Source organism: Palaemon carinicauda, chromosome 41 (genome assembly GCF_036898095.1).
Source record: "Palaemon carinicauda isolate YSFRI2023 chromosome 41, ASM3689809v2, whole genome shotgun sequence".
NCBI classification, from domain to species: Eukaryota; Metazoa; Arthropoda; class Malacostraca; order Decapoda; family Palaemonidae; genus Palaemon; species Palaemon carinicauda.
Window position 1 is genome coordinate 21,179,831 of NC_090765.1, and position 22,561 is coordinate 21,202,391.

The 22,561-nt window shown below is 39.0% G+C and overlaps 1 protein-coding gene across 3 annotated transcripts in view; it reads right to left on the reverse strand.

The window, feature by feature from the left end:
- LOC137632294 (tubulin alpha-3 chain-like) overlaps positions 1-22,561 on the reverse strand; it is a 112,580-nt gene that overhangs the window by 15,202 nt on the left and 74,817 nt on the right. For 2 of the 3 annotated variants that reach the window (XM_068364201.1, XM_068364200.1), the window contains 6 exons: positions 19,262-19,484; positions 18,886-19,058; positions 18,351-18,479; positions 17,720-17,919; positions 6,119-6,293; positions 5,715-5,867 (listed from right to left, as the gene is read on the reverse strand). In XM_068364201.1, the coding sequence (XP_068220302.1) occupies positions 5,715-5,867; positions 6,119-6,293; positions 17,720-17,919; positions 18,351-18,479; positions 18,886-19,058; positions 19,262-19,442 (1,011 nt within the window). In that variant the 5' untranslated portion in view covers positions 19,443-19,484. Of the gene's footprint in view, positions 1-5,714; positions 5,868-6,118; positions 6,294-17,719; positions 17,920-18,350; positions 18,480-18,885; positions 19,059-19,261; positions 19,485-21,759; positions 21,784-22,561 lie in introns of those variants that run through there. The other variant, XM_068364199.1, reaches the window with a different exon arrangement.

Below are 22,561 nucleotides of genomic sequence, written 5' to 3' on the forward strand. Positions count from 1 at the left end.
GTCTATGCAATAAAAAAAAATTAAAAAAATTCTAACTCACCGAGACCCTTTCATGCACCAAGATCTTCAAACATGCCAAGAAACATAATACAACACTAGATCTAAACATATGCTAAGATTAATGTACAACACAAGATGTCCTATGTGCTAAGACCTTCCTATGTGTTGTGGTAATAAGGGATTGTTACAGTACAACACAAGATGTCCTGTTTGCCAAGACCTTCCTATGTGTTGTGGCAATAAGGGATTGTTACAGGAGACTTTACAGAACTGCTCTCAGCACCCATATATGCACCAGGATACCAAGATGCCACATCACAATTGGCAGCAAAGCTCCTGTCCATCCAGTGACAGGCACATTAGTGACCCTACTGAGAACATCTCTCGCCACATTCTCAAACTTGCTCTTTAGATGTTCGGCCCCTATTGCTTCATCAACTTGAGGGCACTAAAATTGAGCTCAGGAAAGTTCAATCACCAAAAGGGAGTCTGATTTTAGGTCTGTTATCCTTTCATTCTCATCTAGATATTCCCCTGGTTCTGTGCTTTGTCCAGTTTGTAAGTACTGGTAGTCATCGACTTACGACTATTCAGCTTTACACCCATTTTTTGACGGTGATGATGTCACAAATCTGTCGGAAATAGTACACCAATGGAACAAATAATCTATTTTCTTTTATAAAAATGAACTAATTCCTCTTGGTGTACATGTCCATTTTAAATAAAAAATACATTAAGAAAAGTTTTAGTATTTGTCTAGTTCATAATGTGTGTCTGGTGACGTCATATTTCAGATGTAAAGGGGGCGGGTAAATAGTGATTTCCTTCCAGTAAGCTACCAAGTAATACTTTACAGTAATTCCTTGGTTCTTTCTCGTCCATAATTTGTTCAGGAATTGTGGTAGAGAACCGATTGGTTCGAAAACTGAAACTATTATTCCCATAAGACATATTGTAAACTAGATTAATCCATTCCCAAGTACCAGATAAATGTCCACATTCTAAAACTAAATACTGTATCAATATGTGAAAATGTGTATCTAAACTATTAAAACTGAAACTAAAAACTTGAAGTAAATTTAAACTTTTTGTATCATTTGCTTATCATTTTAACTGCGGTGTGATGGCATACGGGAATGGATGTGGAGAGAAGGAAGGGGTAGGGTTTCTGCTTTGAAGGGGAATCCCCTTCCATAAAAGCAGTGGGTAAATGTCCCTTGATGCAAAGTAAAAGAGGCAAAAGGGAAAAAACCCTTTTGCCTCTTTTACTTTGCATCAATCTCTGCAGTTGCTTTTCTTTTTCTACAACTAAGAACCTATCCATATTAAGTTGTTTCTTCCTTTGTTGCACAATTTTTCCTAAATGGTGCATAACACTCATTGAAAATGTTCCCGGAACAATTTACTACAATTGTATACGGGTGATATTTTTCAACAAAAATCTATAGTTTATCATTTTGCGAACATTTCATTAAGGCACTCGGAACCTCTTCCCTTCCTTCATCCTCTTTTGACGACAGTTTTTCAACCATATCCTTCTGCTCATGTTGTTGCAAGTGCAACAACTCTTTGATGGTTAATTAAGTAGAGTGGCCTTCGACAAGCTCAACAATAACAGCAATTTCTTCGACAGAAGAAATTGATTCAGACTGAAAGCCCTAACTCAGTCCTTCCAGTACTAATTCAGACCAAAGTTTTCGCCTTGCTGAATTTAATGTATGGTAAGTTATGTTACTCCTAGCACTCTTAATTAGATTTGCACAGCTCAGGATACCAAGCGTTCTTTCCAAAATTTTCCAAGTGTTAACTGGGTGTCATTTGTCCCTTTGAAACACTTCCGGAAGAGGGCTTTTGTGTACAATTTCTTAAAATTCGAAATTGCCTGTTGGTTTATGGGCTGAAGAATAGGTGTCCTATTCAGTGGTAGGAATTTCACTTTGATGAAACTAAATTCATCAACTAAATCATTCTCTAAACCTGGAAGGGGGGGGGGGGGGGGGTTTGAGCAGGAGCATTGTCCATGATTAAGAGGCATTTTATTGGCAACTTAACTGCCCGTAAGATATTCTTTCACTTGGGGGCAAAAACTTTTTGGACTTGCTCATTGAAAAATTGTCTGGTAACCAAAGCCTTGTGTTTGCGCGCCACATAGGCAATTTACTCTTCACAGATTGTTCTTTTTGAAGACAAGGGGGTTGTATGAATGATACACAAGCAAAGGTTTCATCTTACACTCACCACTAGCATTTACACACTCTAAAAGAGTGAGCCTATCCTTCATAAGCTTGTGCCCGGGCACAAGCCTATGTTATATACATACATATACATACTGGCCAGCATATTTTTCAAGAATAGCCCGGTCTTATCACAATTTATAACCTGTTCTTCCTTTATATGGTCATTAAATTCTTTCACAAAACTTTCAGCCACAGCTTTGTTCGAACCAACCTCTGCTGGCTTTGAACGTAAATAAATCACTTTCGGCACTTGTACTATGCGTTTTCTTTTCAAGGTCACTTTAAATCTGTGAGGCTTTTTCACAAAAAATAAGCTTCACTAATGCTATCACCAGCTAACTCCTTTTCCATGATGGATATAAGTAGCAGCTTTTCCATTTCTTCAATTACTTGAGACCTTTGCTTAGTTATCAGTCACACTTTTTTGCAACATTAGCTGCCTTTATCACGTCTTTGTTCTTCATGGAAGTTGAAATCGTCGATTTGAGAATGCCGTACAGTACTGAAAAGGGAGATCCGAGACACGAATGCAGTTTCCATGTTTTTAATTCAATTATTTTTCTCACTGTCTTCCTCTTATCTTTCTGTTCACTTCTGACTTTCTATGGACCCACAATTAACAGCTAGAGTTTATTTAAAAAAAAAAAAAAATTCAGATCAGCATAATCTACAACACAACACACTGCGTGAGTCTTCCTTTAATAGCAGGCCCGCTCAAAGTGATGCCGTGCAATTGGCGGGGACGCTGTTCGGCTGACTGCTGTTGGAGTTCCGTAAATCTTTTCGGATTCATATACATTTTCAATTCAAAATTTTTGGTCGAATACCGAATTGTTCGACTTGTGAAATGTTAAAGTACCGAAGTTCCGCTTTATTAGTAACGATACAAAGTATTCATGGGTCTGTATTGGTTATGAGTTTACTTATTGCAAATTTTACTATGCTATTTTTACTTTACTTGTTACTTCTCAGATAGTAGATCAATATAAAGTACTATAATAGTACAAATATTTTCTTAGAAATATATTTTCTTTCACATAAAAATGAGATAAGTTCATTCTTTTCTTGCAAGAAAACAGAATGGGTTCTACATACTTTGCAAAGTCATGCTTTGTTGAGTTGACGTCATACGTCTGGTCACGTCATATTACTGGAGGAGGGCGAGCTGGCAAACCGAGCAATTTATGCATCATCTTATTATTCCCAAGATCGAGTAATGATGCAGTGTTTCTGTGATTTGATTGTTGTTATAAGAATGAACTACTTAACCATAAATATATGAGAGAGAGAGAGAGAGAGAGAGACCCCCCCCCCTTGTCGGTACGTCATGAACCAGGGTTCATTGACGAGTAGGTGAATGGGGAGCTGGCAATCGGCGTGCTGGTGATCGGCAATCGGTGAGACTGGAGAAAGAAGAGTTGCAATAGGTCGCAATAGGTCGGAACAGGTCTGGATACGGGATGTGCCCTTTACAAGGGCAAGTATCCACGGCAGAGGCTCGCGAACGAGACCTCAACGGTGTGTCACGAACTGGAGTTCGTTGACGAGTGTGCGAGTCTGAAGAACCAGGTGTTTGGGAACGGTGGAGTCAAAGACCACGGTGACAAAACACCAAAGGGGCAGGAGGATCAACAAGCTGATCAACGGCAATAGGCCTCCGAGAGAGGTGAACACTCGCAGGAGAGACTTGCCTCGGACTTTGCTCTTCCCCCGACGGAAGTCGACTCGGCAAAGGGGGGAACGTAGTCTTAGGCGAAGCAACAGCAACAGCAATTGGTGTCGATGTGAAGAGATGAAGATGATGAAGGGAAGTTTTCCCTCGGAATGGATGGTAGTCCAACCCCTGGAGGCAGATCTCTAAGCAGCCAGTTCCTTGAATATGGTGTGCTAATCAGGAGCTGCCTATGGCGCAGAAGGACAGGAAAGTGATAGCGCAGTGACAGTAGATTACCCAGGCATGAACGGCACTGCTCTTCTATCTTAGTCAAACAAAGAAGAACGGCATCGCTAACTGAAAAAAAATAAAATAAATTATGTAACAAAAACTCCCTCGGGGGAGCACCTAGTCCGCAGACAGAAAAGGTGTCCTCCAAGAGAACAGACACAAAATAAGGACTGCACCCTCCTTTTCCCGGCCGACATCGATGGTAGGAGAGCAGCAGCGTAAAAACTGAAACAAAACAAGAATTACAATTAACCAATTCAGCTAAAAATGAGATCATGATGAGGGGTAGATGGAGAGGGTTTGGGCATGCTCTTTGCACTCCCAAGAGAGATTAGTTCACCAAACGTTTAGCTGGGCTCATCAAGGCACTAGAAGAGTTGGAAGACCCAGGGCTACATGGCTGAGGACTATGCAGCGCAAAGTAGGAGATGATGAAAGGAAAAGTATTGAATTAAAAGCTCGATAAAGATAACTGCCAAAATCTAACCGAGACCATTTGCGGTAATAGGCATAGGAGGAGATGATGAGCTAAAAATATTCACTAATCGGAAGAACCACTCGTCCCTCCAGCTGAAAAGTTAAATTACAAACAATTACAATTTCACTTAATTAATGAAGAAACCATTCGGAAGCGCAACCTAACCCACGAACGGGAAAAGTGCTCCCTCCACAGAGTATACAGTACTGCCGGCCACTCATGAAAGGTGAACGGTGAAGACCTTGAGAAAGAGTAAGACTGAAGCCAAGCTCTGAAAAGGCCACACTCCCTTCCCCCAGCAGAGTCCACATAGCTGGGAAGGAGACAACAGTTGAACGGTGGAGTATCCAAACAATGACGATTAGCCTTCGGCGGCGGTTGAGTCACATGGAAGGCTATCCGCCAACGAGATGACTGATGGTCAAGGGGGGGGGGGGGCCAAGGGGGGGAAGGGAAGGTTCTCCATCCTTGAGAACTTATCGTATTATGCTGTCACACACAGCACAAAAAGCAAAGTAAGCTCAGTCTCAGGTGTGTGAGCAGGAGAAGTAGCGAGCTATCCCAGCTAACTAGCAGGATGGGTAGTTAACCCTCGCTAAATTTTAATGGCTCGTCCTTGCAGCAAGTAATACCCCATATAAATAGCGTAGGTATGTATTCCAATTACGGAACAACTGGGTAATTTAATAAAAAAAAGAAATTGGAAAACATTATCAAGGCATCTAAAGCAGTGTTGTAACTTCTCCAAAAATCTTACTTTGTAAATTCAGATAAGTGTAATATGGATTTGAGGGAATAACATGGTAGCAATATACAGTTGCTGTTAAAATAGGACATGACTGGTGAATGTCAAACTTTTTTTCCATCTATCGACTGATTTAAATAATAGTATAATTCTTTACCAGTATGTATAAAAACACTTACGGATGATTTTAATGGTCTTGATCCTTTCATCAGTAGAATCCCAATTACAGATACCCTGTTTTGTACAACAACTCACTCACCTGATGATGATATAACAAAATAATGTGATTGAAATTGGAACTAATATTACCTTGAAACCTGTTGGGCACCAGTCAACAAACTGAATGGATCTTTTGGTCTTGATTGATGCAATGGCAGCATTGACATCTTTTGGGACAACATCGCCTCGGTATAACAGACAGCATGCCATATACTTTCCATGTCTTGGATCACATTTCACCATCTAAAAACAGATTTCTTAATATATACGCAAAAACTAAAAAAAATACATTTTAGTAAAAGGTAATCTATACAAAGTGGTCTTAAATGAATATTTAAACCATATTGCCTTCATTGATTATATATTATTACAGAGTAATATACTTTGAAAATATTTAGAAATAATGAGAAGTAAAATAAATACCAAATGAAAAGTGTCATTCTAAATATAGAATTTCATGAAAGAAAATATTCATCTACTAAGGAAATTCTTACTTGATTGGCAGGTTCAAAGCAGGAGTTGGTTATTTCAGACACAGAGATCTGTTCATGGTAGGCTTTCTCAGCTGAGATGATAGGAGCGTAAGTCACCAATGGGAAATGTATTCTAGGATAAGGTACAAGGTTGGTCTGGAACTCTGTCAAATCTACATTTAGGGCACCATCAAACCTGGAATGTTTCATTAACTTAAGTCATACTGGATGGATTTTCCACTTTTAACAATGAGAAATGAATATACAGCATGATTATTACAAATGTATCCTTTACACCATGAATTTAGTCACATAAATGTGGTATATATCTTATCTTAGACATATCACAGACTGTAATGGATTGGATTTATGAATTTTGGGCTAGAAGAGCTGACATTGGGCCCTGGGAGGCTATTCAGCACCTATGTGCAACTGGGGTAAAATATTGCTGTTGCACTAAGAAGTAGAAGTTGAGAAACTGGACATAAAAACGGGAACGAAGGTATTACTAAAAGAACAAAAGGTGCGTGAAGCTAGGGGACTAAAAGGTGCGGCAAAGACCTCTAATCCATTTTTTTTCCTTTCTTACATCTTGCTTTCCAATCTCTTCAACTTTTACCTCATGCTGTAACTAGGGTTTTAAATGAGTTACATATGGCTGCTGAATAGCCTCACAGGCCCCATTGCTGGGCTTTATAGCAGATATCTATAAAATCTATAAATACAATCTAAAAGACCTCTAAGTAATGCTTACAGTCAAATACTTATTTGAACTGATATCATTACTACCCTATGGAGTACACTGTAATGAACTGAAGTGCTTAATACTAATATTGTATTTTCTTTATTGCTTTTATTATATCCACAATCTTTCTGACACTCATATAGAGGCCAAACAGGTCACAGGCAATTGTCAAACCTAAATATCCCTATTTAATTTTTATGAAAACTGTACCATAATGTATTTGCTATCTGAGGCCAAATGTATATTCTTAGCTATGCCTTCATAACTTCCAAAAATTCCTACATACATTATTCCAAGATGATTCACCCATACTGAAAGTATGACCAAATATATATTTGGTCATGGTGATTTCTAGAGCATAACTAAAAGAGGCTGAAAGAAGGATTAAAAATGCAAGTTTTCTAGAAAGCAAATAGAATACTTGCAATTTCCTTATAAGGCATTTCTCAAGAGAAAGAATGCAGTTATAGTCATCATTATAATTACTAGCCAATTTCATGGAAAAGCAGGATGCTGCAAACCCAAGAACTCCAAAAGGGAGAGCAGCCAAGTGCTGAAAGGATATACAGTAATAAATAATGAAATATATAAGATAATCATTAAAAACAAATAATATATATGAATATCAGTAACAACTTTAAAATACTGTTAGGTCTATCATATATAAACAGTGAAATGAAACTTATGTCAACCTGTTCAATAGGAAAGCCCTTACCATAACAAATTTTAATTTCTGAAGTTCTACCGATTCAACTGCCAGATTAGGAAGATCATTCCACAATCTGCTCACAGTTGGAATCAAATTAACTGATAGAATTAACTGCATACCTAGTACTACTCTATGTACAGTATGAGAAGATATGAATCTAAATGATGGTCAGAATTATCAAAAGTACAAAAATATAACTGAATGACAGTGTCAGAGATCAGTATCTAGATCAGGGCTATGGAATTTCATAAACTGCAAGTTTTTGTCCAGCAAATTAAGATGAGCCAGTATCTCAAGACCTGACAGGAAAAAAAATTCTGTTCTGAAAACAGTAGAATGAAAGCATTAAGTATTTTCTCAGAATAGATTGATCACCAAAAATCTTGACACTTCAAATATGTCATTTTTTGTGCAATTGACGAGATATATTTGCCCAAAAAATATTGCCTAGAATTATAAATGAGGTGTATATAATAGTTAAATAGACATTGTCAATGCAGTGTTTGGATGTTGTGGAGCCTCATTCCTCGACATACACTCATACTGTACTGTACACCGAGTTTTATGGAGGTTTAACTTCCTCCCCCATAATTTACACCACACACTTATTTTAACTGCATCTCTATCAAGGGATTCAGCAATCACATGATATGAAACTGATGCAAGATGCAAAGAGAATAGAATCATCTGCATATGCAACAAGCTTGCTTTCTTGGCCAAACCACATACAGTATGCATATATAGTGTGAAAAGTAATGGGCCCATCAACGACTAATTTTTACAATCCTACTTAAAAACTAAAAAATTATGCTAAGAAAAGACCCTACCTTTTTTCATCTATTCAAGATTGAAAATAAGGGCCTCAGAAATAACAAGGTCAAAGGCAGAGCTTGAATCAAGGCCAATCCAATCATACACTTCCTGACCTCAATTAATGGATTTTTGAACACCACTTAAAATTCTAAGAGGGGAATCACTTAAAATTGCAAATTAGAGAACACCTACTTTAACATTTCGCCAAAAGATTTTAGACCATATTAAATTCATAGAAATTGGACAGTAATCAGCATGGATAGAGCTACCACAAACACTTTAAACTAAAGGAGTAACATTACCAATTCTCCAACAAGTGTGAAAAGAGCCTAGTAACTTGCAAAACATATGCAGACAACTTAAGAATTAGGAAATCAGCTGTCTTTATAAAAAAAGAGGAAAGTACTGTTTTGGTCTGGAACCGCATAAGCATCAAGGCCCCATAAAATTGTTTAAATTTCCTTGGAACGAAAATAGAAACTAATTAGTTTAGCTTCAGAAAAACAGGAAAGAGGGAGATTAAGCTTCTCATTACTCTGCTTACTGTCAAACACATCAGTCAAAAGTGGTGCTTGAGTGAGACTATCTGTTTTAAGCAAACGAGAAACAGTTAAGTCTACATCAAAGGTGCAAATTCATATTCCTGGCTTGTAGCAGAAAGGGTTTCTTCTATAGTCAAATTATTTTCATTATTAGTTGAAGCATAAGCTCTGTGAGTGACAGCGCTCAGTTGAGGATACCCTAATTATTCGAAGTTAAATCTGATCACCTGTATTACTTATAAAAAGATGATAAGCCTTCTGTTTATCCAAATAAATATGTCTATAAACATCACAAAACCCGGCTATTATAATTATGTTTATAAGGTTTTCAATTAAGAGAATGACAGGCTCAACCTTTTTATACAATATTGACCAATTCAAATGTATAAGATCACTCAAAATGCAATCTCAGTCTGCTTGAGATCTGATAAATATCTTACAAGAGAATGGCACATTAGTGACAGGCTACTCAGTCTTAATTACCCTACTAAAGAAACTAAGGCATGAACAGACATCGCAACTGGAGCACCAACCTTGCTTGTTATAGAAGCATCATGTGGATCTGACTTTGCTTAGCGCAGCTGCCGTAGCCAGGGGATCCACAATAAGAACCGGATTAATTTTATATTGCACATTATCAACACTACTCTAGGTGATAACATTTTAATGAAATTACAGCCAACGTCCTTCATGACAGAAACCTCAGAGGGCTCCTGACACGAAGAATGAAGTGGAGAGATCTCTTGGCTAGTTTCTTATGCCAAGAACAATATCTATCCTACTGAGAGGATGACCACTCCTTAAATATTGCACCTAACATCTTTTTCCTCGACACGACAGACATACCAGGTGAGGATCCACTTCTTACCAGCTTTTGAAGGTACCATGAGGGCGACCATTACGGCCCAGACAGGAATGCATCACATTCGACATAGTCGAAAGGCACACACAGTTAACTCGCGAATAATTAAAAAGAAAGTGACAAGGAATGTCAAAGATATGAGTACAAGCATTGAAAGGGTGAAGAGTTGGCAATGTGGTTGTCTGATCGTAGAAGTGAAGACAGGCACGTCCTACTACCTTACACGGCCAGAAGTGTTCAGCGTTGTGAGTAAACGCTTGATAGTTGATACAAGCGGGACGCGTTATGGGCAGCAGTTGGCTACCAACACAGCATTTTTTTTTTATTTTATTGTCTGGCCATAGAAATCATAAAAGAAACCCAATAATTGACTTGGAAGTTTGTATCTGCGTAGGAATAAATACTTTTTTGTGTTAATCACGTAATTCTGAATTCAATTAACATAACTTTCAAGAACATAACATCAATACTGACAAAACAATTACTGTACGGTATACTGTTCCTAATTTCATCAATTTTTTGCACCCTCTTGTACATTTCTAATATTGTTTTCTATTCACAAGGTATAAAGATTGAACATAGCAATTAAACAAAGTACTAAGAGAGATTATAACATCCAATTACTTCATGAGAGGTACTCTCTTGACATGTTTTAGGATACTTGTATGTAATATGTTATTTTTATAATAAAATAAATTTTTGAATATACTTACCCGGTGATTATATAAGCTGCAACTCTGTTGCTCGACAGAAAACTCTACGTTAAAAATCCGCCAGCGATCGTTATACAGGTAGGGGGTGTACATCAACAGCGCCATCTGTCGGGCAGGTACTCAGTACTCAATGTAAACACAGAACTCAATTTTCTCCTCGGTCCACTGGGTCTCTATTGGGGAGGAAGGGAGGGTCCTTTAATATATAATCACCGGGTAAGTATATTCAAAAATTTATTTTTTTATAAAAATAACATTTTTCAATATTAAACTTAGCCAGTGATTATATAAGCTGATTCACACCCAGGGGGGTGGGTAGAGACCAGCAATAATTGTTTACATTATTATGAGCTAAGGATTTTTTATTTCATTTTAGCAGTTATTCAAAATAACAAACATAAAATAAATAAGTACCTGGTAAGGAAGTCGACTTGAACAATTACTCTGTCTTTTTAAGTACGTCTTCCTTACGGAGCCTCGCGATCCTCTTAGGATGCTGAGCGACCCCTAGGAGCTGAAGTATCAAGGGTTGCAACCCATACAACAGGACCTCATCAAAACCTTTAATCTAGGCGCTTCTCAAGAAATGACTTTGACCACCCGCCAAATCAAGTAGGATGCGAAAGGCTTCTTAGCCTTCCGGACAACCCAAAAACAATAATAAAACATTTCAAGAGAAAGATTAAAAAGGTTATGGAATTAGGGAATTGTAGTGGTTGAGCCCTCACCCACTACTGCACTCGTTGCTACGAATGGTCCCAGAGTGTAGCAGTTCTCGTAAAGAGACTGGACATTCTTAAGATAAAAAGACGCGAACACTGACTTGCTTTTCCAATAGGTTGCGTCGATTATACTTTGCAGAGATCTATTTTGTTTAAAGGCCACGGAAGTTGCGACAGCTCTAACTTCGTGTGTCCTTACCTTCAGCAAAGCTTGGTCTTCCTCATTCAGATGGGAATGAGCTTCTCGTATTAACAGTCTGATAAAATAGGATAAAGCATTCTTTGACATAGGCAAAGATGGTTTCTTAACTGAACACCATAAAGCTTCAGACGGGCCTCGTAAAGGTTTAGTTCGTTTTAAATAGAACTTAAGAGCTCTTACAGGGCATAAGACTCTTTCTAGTTCATTTCCAACCATACGATAAGTTTGGAATATCGAACGATATTGGCCAAGGCCGAGAAGGCAGCTCGTTTTGGCTAGAAAACCAAGTTGTAGAACATGTAGCCATTTTGGATGAGAATCCGATATTCTTGCTGAAGGCATGAATCTCACTGACTCTTTTAGCTGTGACTAAGCATACCAGGAAAAGAGTCTTTAAGGTGAGATCTTTCAGGGAGGCTGATTGTAGCGGTTCAAACCTGTCTGACATAAGGAATCTTAGTACCACGTCTAAATTCCAACCAGGTGTAACCAAACGACGCTCCTTCGTGGTCTCAAAAGACTTAAGGAGGTCCTGTAGATCTTTATTGTTGGAAAGATCTAAGCCTCTGTGACGGAAGACTGATGCCAACATGCTTCTGTAACCCTTGATAGAGGGAGCTGAAAGAGATCGTTCTTTCCTCAGATATAAGAGGAAGTCAGCTATTTGAGTTACAGAGGTACTGGTCGAGGATACGGATACTGACTTGCACCAGTTTCAGAAGATTTCCCAATTCGATTGGTAGACTCTAAGGGTGGATGTTCTCCTTGCTCTAGCAATCGCTCTGGCTGCCTCCTTCGAAAAGCCTCTAGCTCTCGAGAGTCTTTCGATAGTCTGAAGGCAGTCAGACGAAGAGCGTGGAGGCCTTGGTGTACCTTCTTTACGTGTGGCTGACGTAGAAGGTCCACCCTTCGGGGAAGTGTTCTGGGAACGTCTACTAGCCATCGAAGTACCTCTGTGAACCATTCTCTCGCGGGCCAGAGGGAAGCAACTAGCATCAACCTTGTCCCTTCGTGAGAGGCGAACTTCTGCAGTACCTTGTTGACAATCTTGAACGGAGGGAATGCATATAGATCTAGATGTGACCAATCTAGGAGAAAGGCATCTATATAAACTGCTGCTGGGTCCGGGATTGGTGAGCAAAATATTGGGAGCCTCTTGGTCATCGAGGTTGCGAAGAGATCTATGGTTGGCTGGCCCCAGGTGGCCCAAAGTCTCTTGCATACATCCTTGTGGAGGGTCCATTCTGTTGGAATTATTTGTCCCTTCCGACTGAGACAATCTGCCATGACATTCAAGTTGCCTTGGATGAACCTCGTTACTAGTGATATGTCTAGACCTTTTGACCAGGTGAGGAGGTCCCTTGCGATCTCGTACAACGTCAGAGAGTAGGTCCCTCCTTGCTTGGAGATGTACGCCAAAGCCGTGGTGTTGTCCGAGTTCACCTCCACCACTTTGCCTTGAAGGAGAGACCTGAAGCTTTTCCAGGCCAGACGTACTGCCAGTAGCTCCTTGCAGTTGAAATGCATTGTCCTTTGACTCGAGTTCCATATCCCCGAGCATTCCCGACCGTCTAATGTCGCACCCCAGCCTACGTCCGATGCGTCCGAGAAGAGAACGTGGTTGGGAGTCTGAACAGCCAGGGGAAGACCCTCTCTTAGGTTGATATTGTCCTTTCACCAAGTCAGACAAGACTTTATCTTTTCGGAAACCGGGATCGAGACCGCTTCTAGCGTCTTGTCCTTTTTCCAGTGAAAAGCTAGATGGTATTGAAGAGGACGGAGGTGTAGTCTTCCTAGTGACACAAATTGATCCACGGATGACAGTGTCCCTACCAGACTCATCCACAGCCTGACTGAGCAGCGTTCCTTCTTCAGCATCTTCTGGATGGATAGCAGGGCTGGGGGCTGATCGTCTTGTTGTTCAGCAACGTCCTCATCAGAGGGTTCCTCATCCGAAACTGATGAGGAAACAGCAACGGAGTGGGCAACGTCTGGCTCGCTGAATCCGGTCGCACTGGTGGATGCGTGACGGAGCCGGACGCAATATCATGGAACTGCTGCACAGTCTGTGAACTGTCAACAACCATGAGTGCGCGAGGAAGCACAGCGTCAACCCGAGACTGTCTAGACCGTCTGGGTTGTGCAGTCAACACCCTACCGGGTTGCTGAGGTTGACGCACAGCGTCAAAACAAGTCACCTCTGCTGGTTGTTGAACGTCCTGAACGTCAAAAACCACCTCCGAGCGTCGCTTAATGTCAACGTGCGGCTGGCAACCCACACTGGGTCGCATCGGTGGAGTAACCACCTCAACTGGCAGACGCGAGTAGGTTACCTCAGCGTCAACAGGGCGCACAACCGACCGGTTGGAAGGTTGTTGGCCAGAAGGTTCTCCTCCGCATTTAAGTCCTCTATCAAGGACGCAAGCTTGGACTGCATGTCTTGCAGCAAAGCCCATTTAGGGTCTACGGGAGCAGGTGTGGCAACAGACGGGGTTAGCGACTGAGGCGGAACCGTTTACCATCCCTGAAAGCCTTGTTATGCGTGACAAAATAGTACAGCAAAACTTCAAAGGCTCGACAACAGCTGTGAAGTTGACCTGTAAACAACTTGGAGCGTCTCCTGGCTAGGCGCCAGGGAGAGTCTACCAGAATTGAGAAGTCTATCTGGGCAGAGCTATGAACTCCCAAGCCGAGAACTTCTCTCGTGTCATATCAGACTCTCGCTCTATAAACCAGTTTAAAAGAAGGGAAAGCAAAGGCTGTATCCCCGAAACTCCTCCTGGTGAAAAAACAGTCGCCTAGCCAACGTAACGCTCTCTAGGAGAGCGAGAGAGCACTCACTAGCTTAAAAACAACGGCTTCGAAGTAGCTAGGCCTAGTGTAAGCTCTGACGTTTAGGCGAACGAGGAGCAGCAGTTACAAAAAGATCCGGACGAAGATCCTTAAAAAAATCATCATGATTTAATTAAAGTCCATAGGAGGCTAAGCAGCTTTAGGCTCCTCTCCATCTGACAGAGTCCTCAAGGGAATATCAGTAGGAGGGAGAACAGCAACTTCCTCATCTACAGGAACCTTGTCCGATAAAAGCTGAGTCTCTTACTGGTGCATTAGTAGCGGACCAGAACGCAACGTCATGTAACTGCTTGACAGTCTGTGAACTGTCAACAACTGAACTGTCAACCACAACAGGTGCGTGAGGACGCACAGCGTCCACTCGAGACTGCTTTGACTGCCTAGACTGAGCAGTCAAAACAACTCTAGAATGCGGAGGTTGACGCACAGCGTCAAAACAAGTCAACTCCGATGTTAGTGAACGTCTTGAACGTCAACAGGAGCTTTAGCCAGTGGCCTAACGTCCAAATGCGGCTGAAAAACCACACGAGACCGCATCGAGTGTGGTTCTAAACAACCTGACTGACGTGACTAAGCTACGCCAACGTCAACAGTAAGCACAAAGGAACGTTAGGTTGGCTGAAAGCCAGGATATCGATGAGATAAACGGCTAGACTCAACGGACTAATCGGCAGAATAGTCTTCCATAAGGGAGGCAAGCATATACTGCATGTTTTGCCATACAACCCCTTAAGGATCAACGGAAATGGTTGTGGTAATAGACGAGGGTAACGTCTGTGACCGCAACACTTTGCCTACAAAAAAACTCTCTCGGAGTCTGTGTTACGCTTTTGTTAGGCGGCGAGCAGTTATCCGATGACTGCATAGGGTCAGAGCTGTCCTAATGGCTGTAACCAGGATGCTGGACCTGTCCTGAAAGGACTGACTTTCGCTTAAGGGCTCCGAAACCTTGTGACAGGTTTCTTATGCGAAAAGCCTACGGATGGCGAGGAGAAACAACGTCTCTCTCGTCTTATGGTAGGGGAGATCTTGGTAAGATACACCCGATACCATAGAGGGAAAACGTCTGTTCGTTGGTCAAGGCCTCTCGAACCCATAAGTCGTTTGACATTACTTCTCCCATGGGCTTGGGAGCTTGTAAGAGGTCCCGGACTAGGTGAACGACAGGCACGAACAGACGAACCCTCGGACGCAACACTGTAACACTTTGCGCCTCGGACGCAACACTGTAACACTTTGCGCATATCACTTTATCACTTCGATTTTCTGTTTTGCACTTATTTCTACCTGAAACACGCAATTCTACCCTTCATTAAAAGGTAGTAATTGCGAAAATAGTCGTATAATGCAAGCTCATAATACCAGCAAAAAACAGAAAACATATTTTAAGATAAAAAGAAAAATCAGTGGCTGGGAAAGAGACTAAACACTAGTTCATATAACTACGTTTTCAATCTCTCACCGCACATAGCCTGGGGACGAGAATAAAAACCTAAAAACGTTTTATCCTTCCTCCCCGTACAGCGACTAGGGACGTGAGTAACACGAGAACAACGTTACCCGCTTGAACGGAACGTTTTCTCTCCTCTCTCTCCCTCCGTCTCTATCTCTCTCTCTCTTTCTCTCTTGATTTCGCACCTAAGAGAAGAGCCCAATTATATATCGTCAAAAAAAAACATGTTATTTGACTAAAGGAAAAAACTGAAAGGTTTTTCAAATAAAAAATTCCTTTAAATTAGAATTTAAAACATTTAAGCTAAGAAAGAATGAACAAAACGTTAGAATCGATTTACTCTTACTGCAAAGTGAAACCGTGATACACTCTCTCTCTATCGTAACGATAGAGCGCATGTTGAACGTCCTGAACGTCAACAACTGCGTAGCATAAAAAACTAAACGTTCGTTCATCTTTGAAAACAGTACGAAGACTATCAAAGAAATTCTTTCATAAAAAATTACATTTAAAAAGTTTTAAATCCTTTGCTCTTTAAAAGCTAAAGACGATATAAAGGGCTCAACGTTGATTAACTTCGGTTTCCAAGTTAGGACCGCCTACTCTCAGGAAAGTTCTATATAAACAAAGCATTAAAATTTATTTTTATATGGTTATAAAAAATGGAAAGTTAATCGAAGAGGCCTAATAAAGGCGGAGAGATATAAAATATATAGAGGAAAATCTATAACGTGATATAATTACTAAAAGCCTAAACATACTTCCGTCTAAGGGAAGGGTCGGCCATTTAAAAGTGAAAGAAAGTCCATACTATCTTTGTCACCATAATTAAATCTATCCAAAACGAGTTCAAGTTTTGAGATGAAGATAAAACACCTGCATAGCGAAAGCTCAAAACTAGAATAGTGTACTTCACCAATAGTTGTGAAAACAAATCCAGTTAGCACAGCGAATTAGTAGGTCTTGCCGGTAGCCCGACAGAGAGAAAATTGAGTTCTGTGTTTACATTGAGTACTGAGTACCTGCCCGACAGATGGCGCTGTTGATGTACACCCCCTACCTGTATAGCGATCGCTGGCGGATTTTTAACGTAGAGTTTTCTGTCGAGCAACAGAGTTGCAGCTTATATAATCACCGGCTAAGTTTAATATTGAAAAAACACATTTTAATATGATTAAATTTACAACTTGAATAACTCAAAAAGAAAGCACAAAATAGTTTAGGTTTGGTGGTATAATAAACCTGATTGCTATAACTTAAGACTCACAAATATTCTTAAATTTACCTTTCTTGCCTAAACTAACGTAACCATGAGGAACTAACGTAACAATTTAACTAACAACATATTGCTTTCTCTTAATTCCTGGTGTTTCTGTATTGAGTTTCTACTAATTTCTTTTTTACTAGCATATATTTTCTAATGCTACAGTAAACAGCTTCAGCTCATCCACTTTACTTCTGCCAGAACAGGTATTAATACCAGTTCTACAATGCTAATAACTTTTTTTTTTTTTTGTATTCTCCTATAACTTATTTGATGTTAGTCATGAACATTATGACAAGGCTCCATTTCCTTGTTTTCTTTACCCTTTATTGTCTAATTCATTCTTTTCTTTCCTACTTCCTAATTACAGTACTGTACGTATTTCATTTTTGTTTTATCATCTTATAATAATCTACTGTATATAATTTCTACAGAAATACTGTATTGTATCACTTCCATAAATCAAAGTTAAAGTAATGTACTTCATGTGTTTGTTTTTTTAATAAATTATGCCTGGGTATTAGTCATATTTCCATTAATATGAGCATTTATCACCACCTTAAGTAGGGAAAAACATATTGTATAATAAAAGTTCAAATACAGTCCGCATTTAAAAGGCAATCATAAAAGCTGCTAAAGCAATGTACATAGTATTCTGTTAAATTACAAAAAAATTATGAAAAATATAAAATTTTAAATAATATAGAACAAATTAGAATAAAACAAAACAAAATTCAGTAATACCTGAGAGAAGCAGTGATTGAAGACACAATTTGTCCAATGAGTCGGTTGAGATTTGTGTATGTTGGTCTCTCGATACTCATGTTCCTTCTGCAGATGTCATAAATGGCCTCATTGTCGACCATGAAAGCGCACTCAGAATGTTCTAGGGTTGTGTGTGTTGTAAGGATGGCATTGTAGGGTTCGACAACAGCTGTGGAGATCTGCAATAGCACACAATTGAACAAAAATTATATTTAATCTGAATGCTATGTAACAGGACGGTATTTCAAAAAATTAGTACAGACATTTTATATTCTATTTAAACATACATATGGTTAATAAATATTTATACTAAATGCCTTTATATTAAAACCTACAGTATTTACTATATCTTGAAAATTTCTTTCACATGAAAAAATTTGGTTTAAAAATTATCATTACTTGTGATGCTAGTTGCTAAAATTGTGATTATTTTAGAAAACTTAAATCAAATCTGAATAATGGTGAAAAAAAGCTCTTACACATGACAGTAAGTATACAAGTGGTAGACACATAAAATTTTAATAAAATTTCAATAATGGTAAAAAGAAAAAAGCTGTTACAAGTGACAGCAAGTAAACAATTAAGTAGGAGACAGAAAAATCCTTCTCACCTGTGGTGCTGGGTAAATGGCAAACTCTAGTTTACTTTTCTTTCCATAATCCACTGAAAGCCTTTCCATAAGGAGAGAAGTAAAGCCTGATCCAGTGCCACCACCAAAGGAATGGAACACTAAGAAGCCCTGAAATATTTAAGGAAAACCACAGATAATTTAAGTGTTACAAGGTTGACAAGATGGCAGTGAACTACCCCCACATTACAATAGCCTGTCACTGGTTTGTTATAAGACGAGCACATAAATTACTACTACTATTTTCTGAATGATCATGGCTGTACCATACAACGTTTTTATATAAATTCAAATTAGTTCAAGTTATCAGAAAATTCCTGTTGAATGCAAATTACATCAGACAAAAATAATCAACAATAAAGTTATGAAGAATAGATGTAAAAATTACGATCACTTCCTCAAATATTCAAAGTAATTACTGTACATAAATGTGAAACCACAACCCTCTAAAAAATTAGGGATCAATAACATCACTATGTAGAGCAGTATTGTATATGCAATCATTCCTACGGCTCACCTGAAGTCCTGTGCACTGGTCTGCAATTCTCCTTGTCTTGTCCATAACAATATCAACAATTTCTTTCCCAATGGTGTAATGACCTCTAGCATAATTATTTGCAGCATCTTCCTTTCCAGTAATCATCTGCTCGGGGTGGAATAGTTGTCTGTAGGCTCCAGTACGTACTTCATCTACAATAGGAAAAAATAGCTTGTCGAGATGTTTCCTAGTTTGCTAAGCACCCAAATAATCTATTATTCTTAAAATTGCTTGATTAAAGTTCCAGTTACATGTATCTTACTAATATGATGAGATAATTTATACTGAACATTACTAAATACACTTACTACCGCATAATGAGATGGTAAAAAATCTCTTTCTCTCTCTCTCTTACCAATAACAGATGGCTCAAGATCCACAAAAATGGCTCTTGGGACATGCTTTCCAGATCCTGTCTCGCAGAAGAAGGTGCTGAAGGAGTCGTCGGCATCACCGGCAGTTTTGTCTGAAGGTATGGTACCATCAGGGCCAATGCCATGCTCCAAGCAGTACAGCTCCCAACAGGCATTGCCCATCTGCACACCAGCCTGGCCAACATGGATACTGATGCACTCACGCTGTGAAGAAATAAGAAACGGTAGTCAATAAAGTGCCAAATCCTTTATTACGGTGATTAGTGTATATTGTAAATCAATACTACATACTGTATTACAATGGTAAAACCTGAAAACTACAATATTTTGTTACATAAACTTATGCCTTATTTGTTTAAGGTTACAGTACTTGCATAAAGGACAATTAACAAAGAACCAATTGGTCAATCCACAGCTGAGGAAATTGTTGAAGATGAAATTTTAAAAGAAATAGTGACAGTGATACAAGCTTTTAGTGTTTTGCTTCATAATATCAATGACTGAGGAAATTAGTATCCTCTCTCACACTAAAAACAAATCGTTAAACTGGAGGATTTCCCCCAAAAAAAAGTTTTTTAAGGGTAAAATTATTCTGATATATCTGTAATGAGGTTAATTTTTGTGATAAAAAAATACAGAGTTTGGATTGCAGTGTGTATGGAAAATCATACTTTACTACTAACGAGGATGTTTAAGAGTTGTAGCATCCAAAGCTGGAAAAAAAAAGCCAATCCACAGCTGAGGAAATTGTTGAAGATGAAATTTTAAAAGAAATAGTGACAGTGATACAAGCTTTTAGTGTTTTGCTTCATAATATCAAAGACTGAGGAAATTAGTATCCTCTCTCACACTAAAAACAAATCGTTAAACGGGAGGATTTCCCCAAAAAAAAGTTTTTTACGGGTAAAATTATTCCGATATATCTGTAATGAGGTTAATTTTTGTGATAAAAAAATACAGAGTTGGGATTGCAGTGTGTATGGAAAATAATACTTTACTACTAACGAGGATGTTTAAGAGTTGTAGCATCCAAGGCTGGAAAAAAAAAAAGCCAGAGATGGGGTGGGAATATGATGATAGAGGGGAAGCGAGAGTTATCATATGTGGAATTCTGGAAAAAGGCTCAATATAGATGATGAAGAGAATCCATTGCATGTTGAAGCTCATGAACAGAAAAACGCACATGAATTTGGGCAAGGAACTGATTCCGTGACCATGTGCAATCAGGAGAAAATCGTGCAGTTGCACTATGAACTAGAAGGCAAAAGGCTACATAATAAGAAGGAAGACATAATGTAGGAACAAGGCAGAAAGCTAAAAAGTGGGTGCAGATAGGGACCATAAAGACACTGCAAGTCACTCAGATAATGCCTATAACACAGAGTAACATGTACACTCGCATCACTAAACCCCCCCCCCCATACAAAAAAAAAAAAAAAAAAAAAACAGGAACAAATTTGATGATAGTGTATGGTGTTGAAAAAAGGAAATACATTCTTAATTCCTTAAAACTGTTATAAATTCCAACTCCTACATATCTTGATTCTATTCTAATTGATATTTCTATTTTGTTTTGCAACACAATAACTCCTCCTCTGAGTCCTGTATTACACCATATATTAAATCATTGTTAATAAAACACATTACAGTACATTATACTAAACATACTACTGTAAATGGGTACTGTACTTGCATTGGTGGTAATTATAATCGTAAAAGTAAATTTCCTAAGTAATTATCTATCAAAATTCCAATAACTTATCACTAACATGTGTTGATTTGTAGAATTTGGGTCATAGGACACAATGCTTGGGGACTGTGACTGGGTGTAACCCATAATATTCATAATGCTCTGCCCACAAGCAACGTGATTGCCTGCTACGCAAATAGTCTCTGCTTCACCGTGGCTCATTTCGTTCACAAACTTTATCTCACTCTGCTTTTGTGTTCTGCAAGCAATAAAGCATGTGCTGTGCATAGCGTGGGCCACCATTAAAGTACCATAATAACCTATAATTTGTTTTATTATCACCATTATTACTGTTATGTTTAGTTTCCATGAATCAACCGTAGAAGGTGACAACCAATCATGCCTGTGAGAACTGAGAGGAGCATGTTAAAAACATTATGGGCTGCATTCAGTCGCTTCCAAGAGCTGGGGCCTGGTAGAACATTTAGGACATGAGTGCAACTGTGGGAACCAACTTCAACCACCTACCAGCAATTACACTGAAGTTAAGTTCAGAGGTTGAATACCAAATTGAAAGCAAGTGATAACAGAAGCATTGCGTATGTAACATACATTGATTACACTGTTATCTTACACAAAGTAAGGTTTAGATAAACATTCAGAGGAAAATATATTAAAATACAGAAATGAAAACATATCAAATAGTCGGCCATCAGTTTATTCTGACAGGGCAAATTAAAAACCCTACAATTAAAACACCCTTCAACGATGATAAATGATTCAATTAACCCAACACATAGTAATTATTCCTTCATGCGTCCAAAGGTACCAGACATTCTTGCACACCACGTCAAAGAAAACGAGGGTGCGTCCCGTCCCGTGGCAGACCCCAAAATCCAGAGTACTTTCGCGTGACTGGGACTGGACATCGACAACGCTAAGGGTTGTTAAATAATTGTCAGGCCAAGTTCCCACCAGCCCCTAAGCCTGTCACTAACCACTCCGTTACATTGGCTTTTATTGACATTTGCGTCAACACGATGAATGTTTCCGTGATAACAGCTGTACTTGTGCACTTAGTCTTAAACAAAACGCATGGCTATAAAAGATCTGGAATTTGACTACCGGGGAAAGGTTTGTAAAATACATTTCTTACTCTACAATATTTTTATCCATCACTTATAAATAATCGTATCTCACTTCGAATAATGTGATGAATAAATCACAGATGTCTGTTTGATAATAATAATGGTTATAATAAGAATAATAATAACATTAAGTCTCTAAATCTCAAGTTATCAGTAACACCACATTAAAACTTCTGTATCAAGAATTCATACACGAGGGAATGGTAGGTTTCAGTCAGGAAGAGCACTCTGTTACGGTCCAGGATGAGAGAAAGAGTGCATGGAAGCCTACAGTTCAAAGCCTGTTGCTATACATTATTTAAGAGGGAACACGCAGGGTGAGTGTTTTCGTGGGGAAGCAGGAATGAAGGGGAGTGGTGTCAAAAAGAGGCGTGAGGGAAAAGCAATGAGCAAGACGAGACACGAGGGACAATTAGGGTAAGAGGAAAGGGGGAGCGGTTACA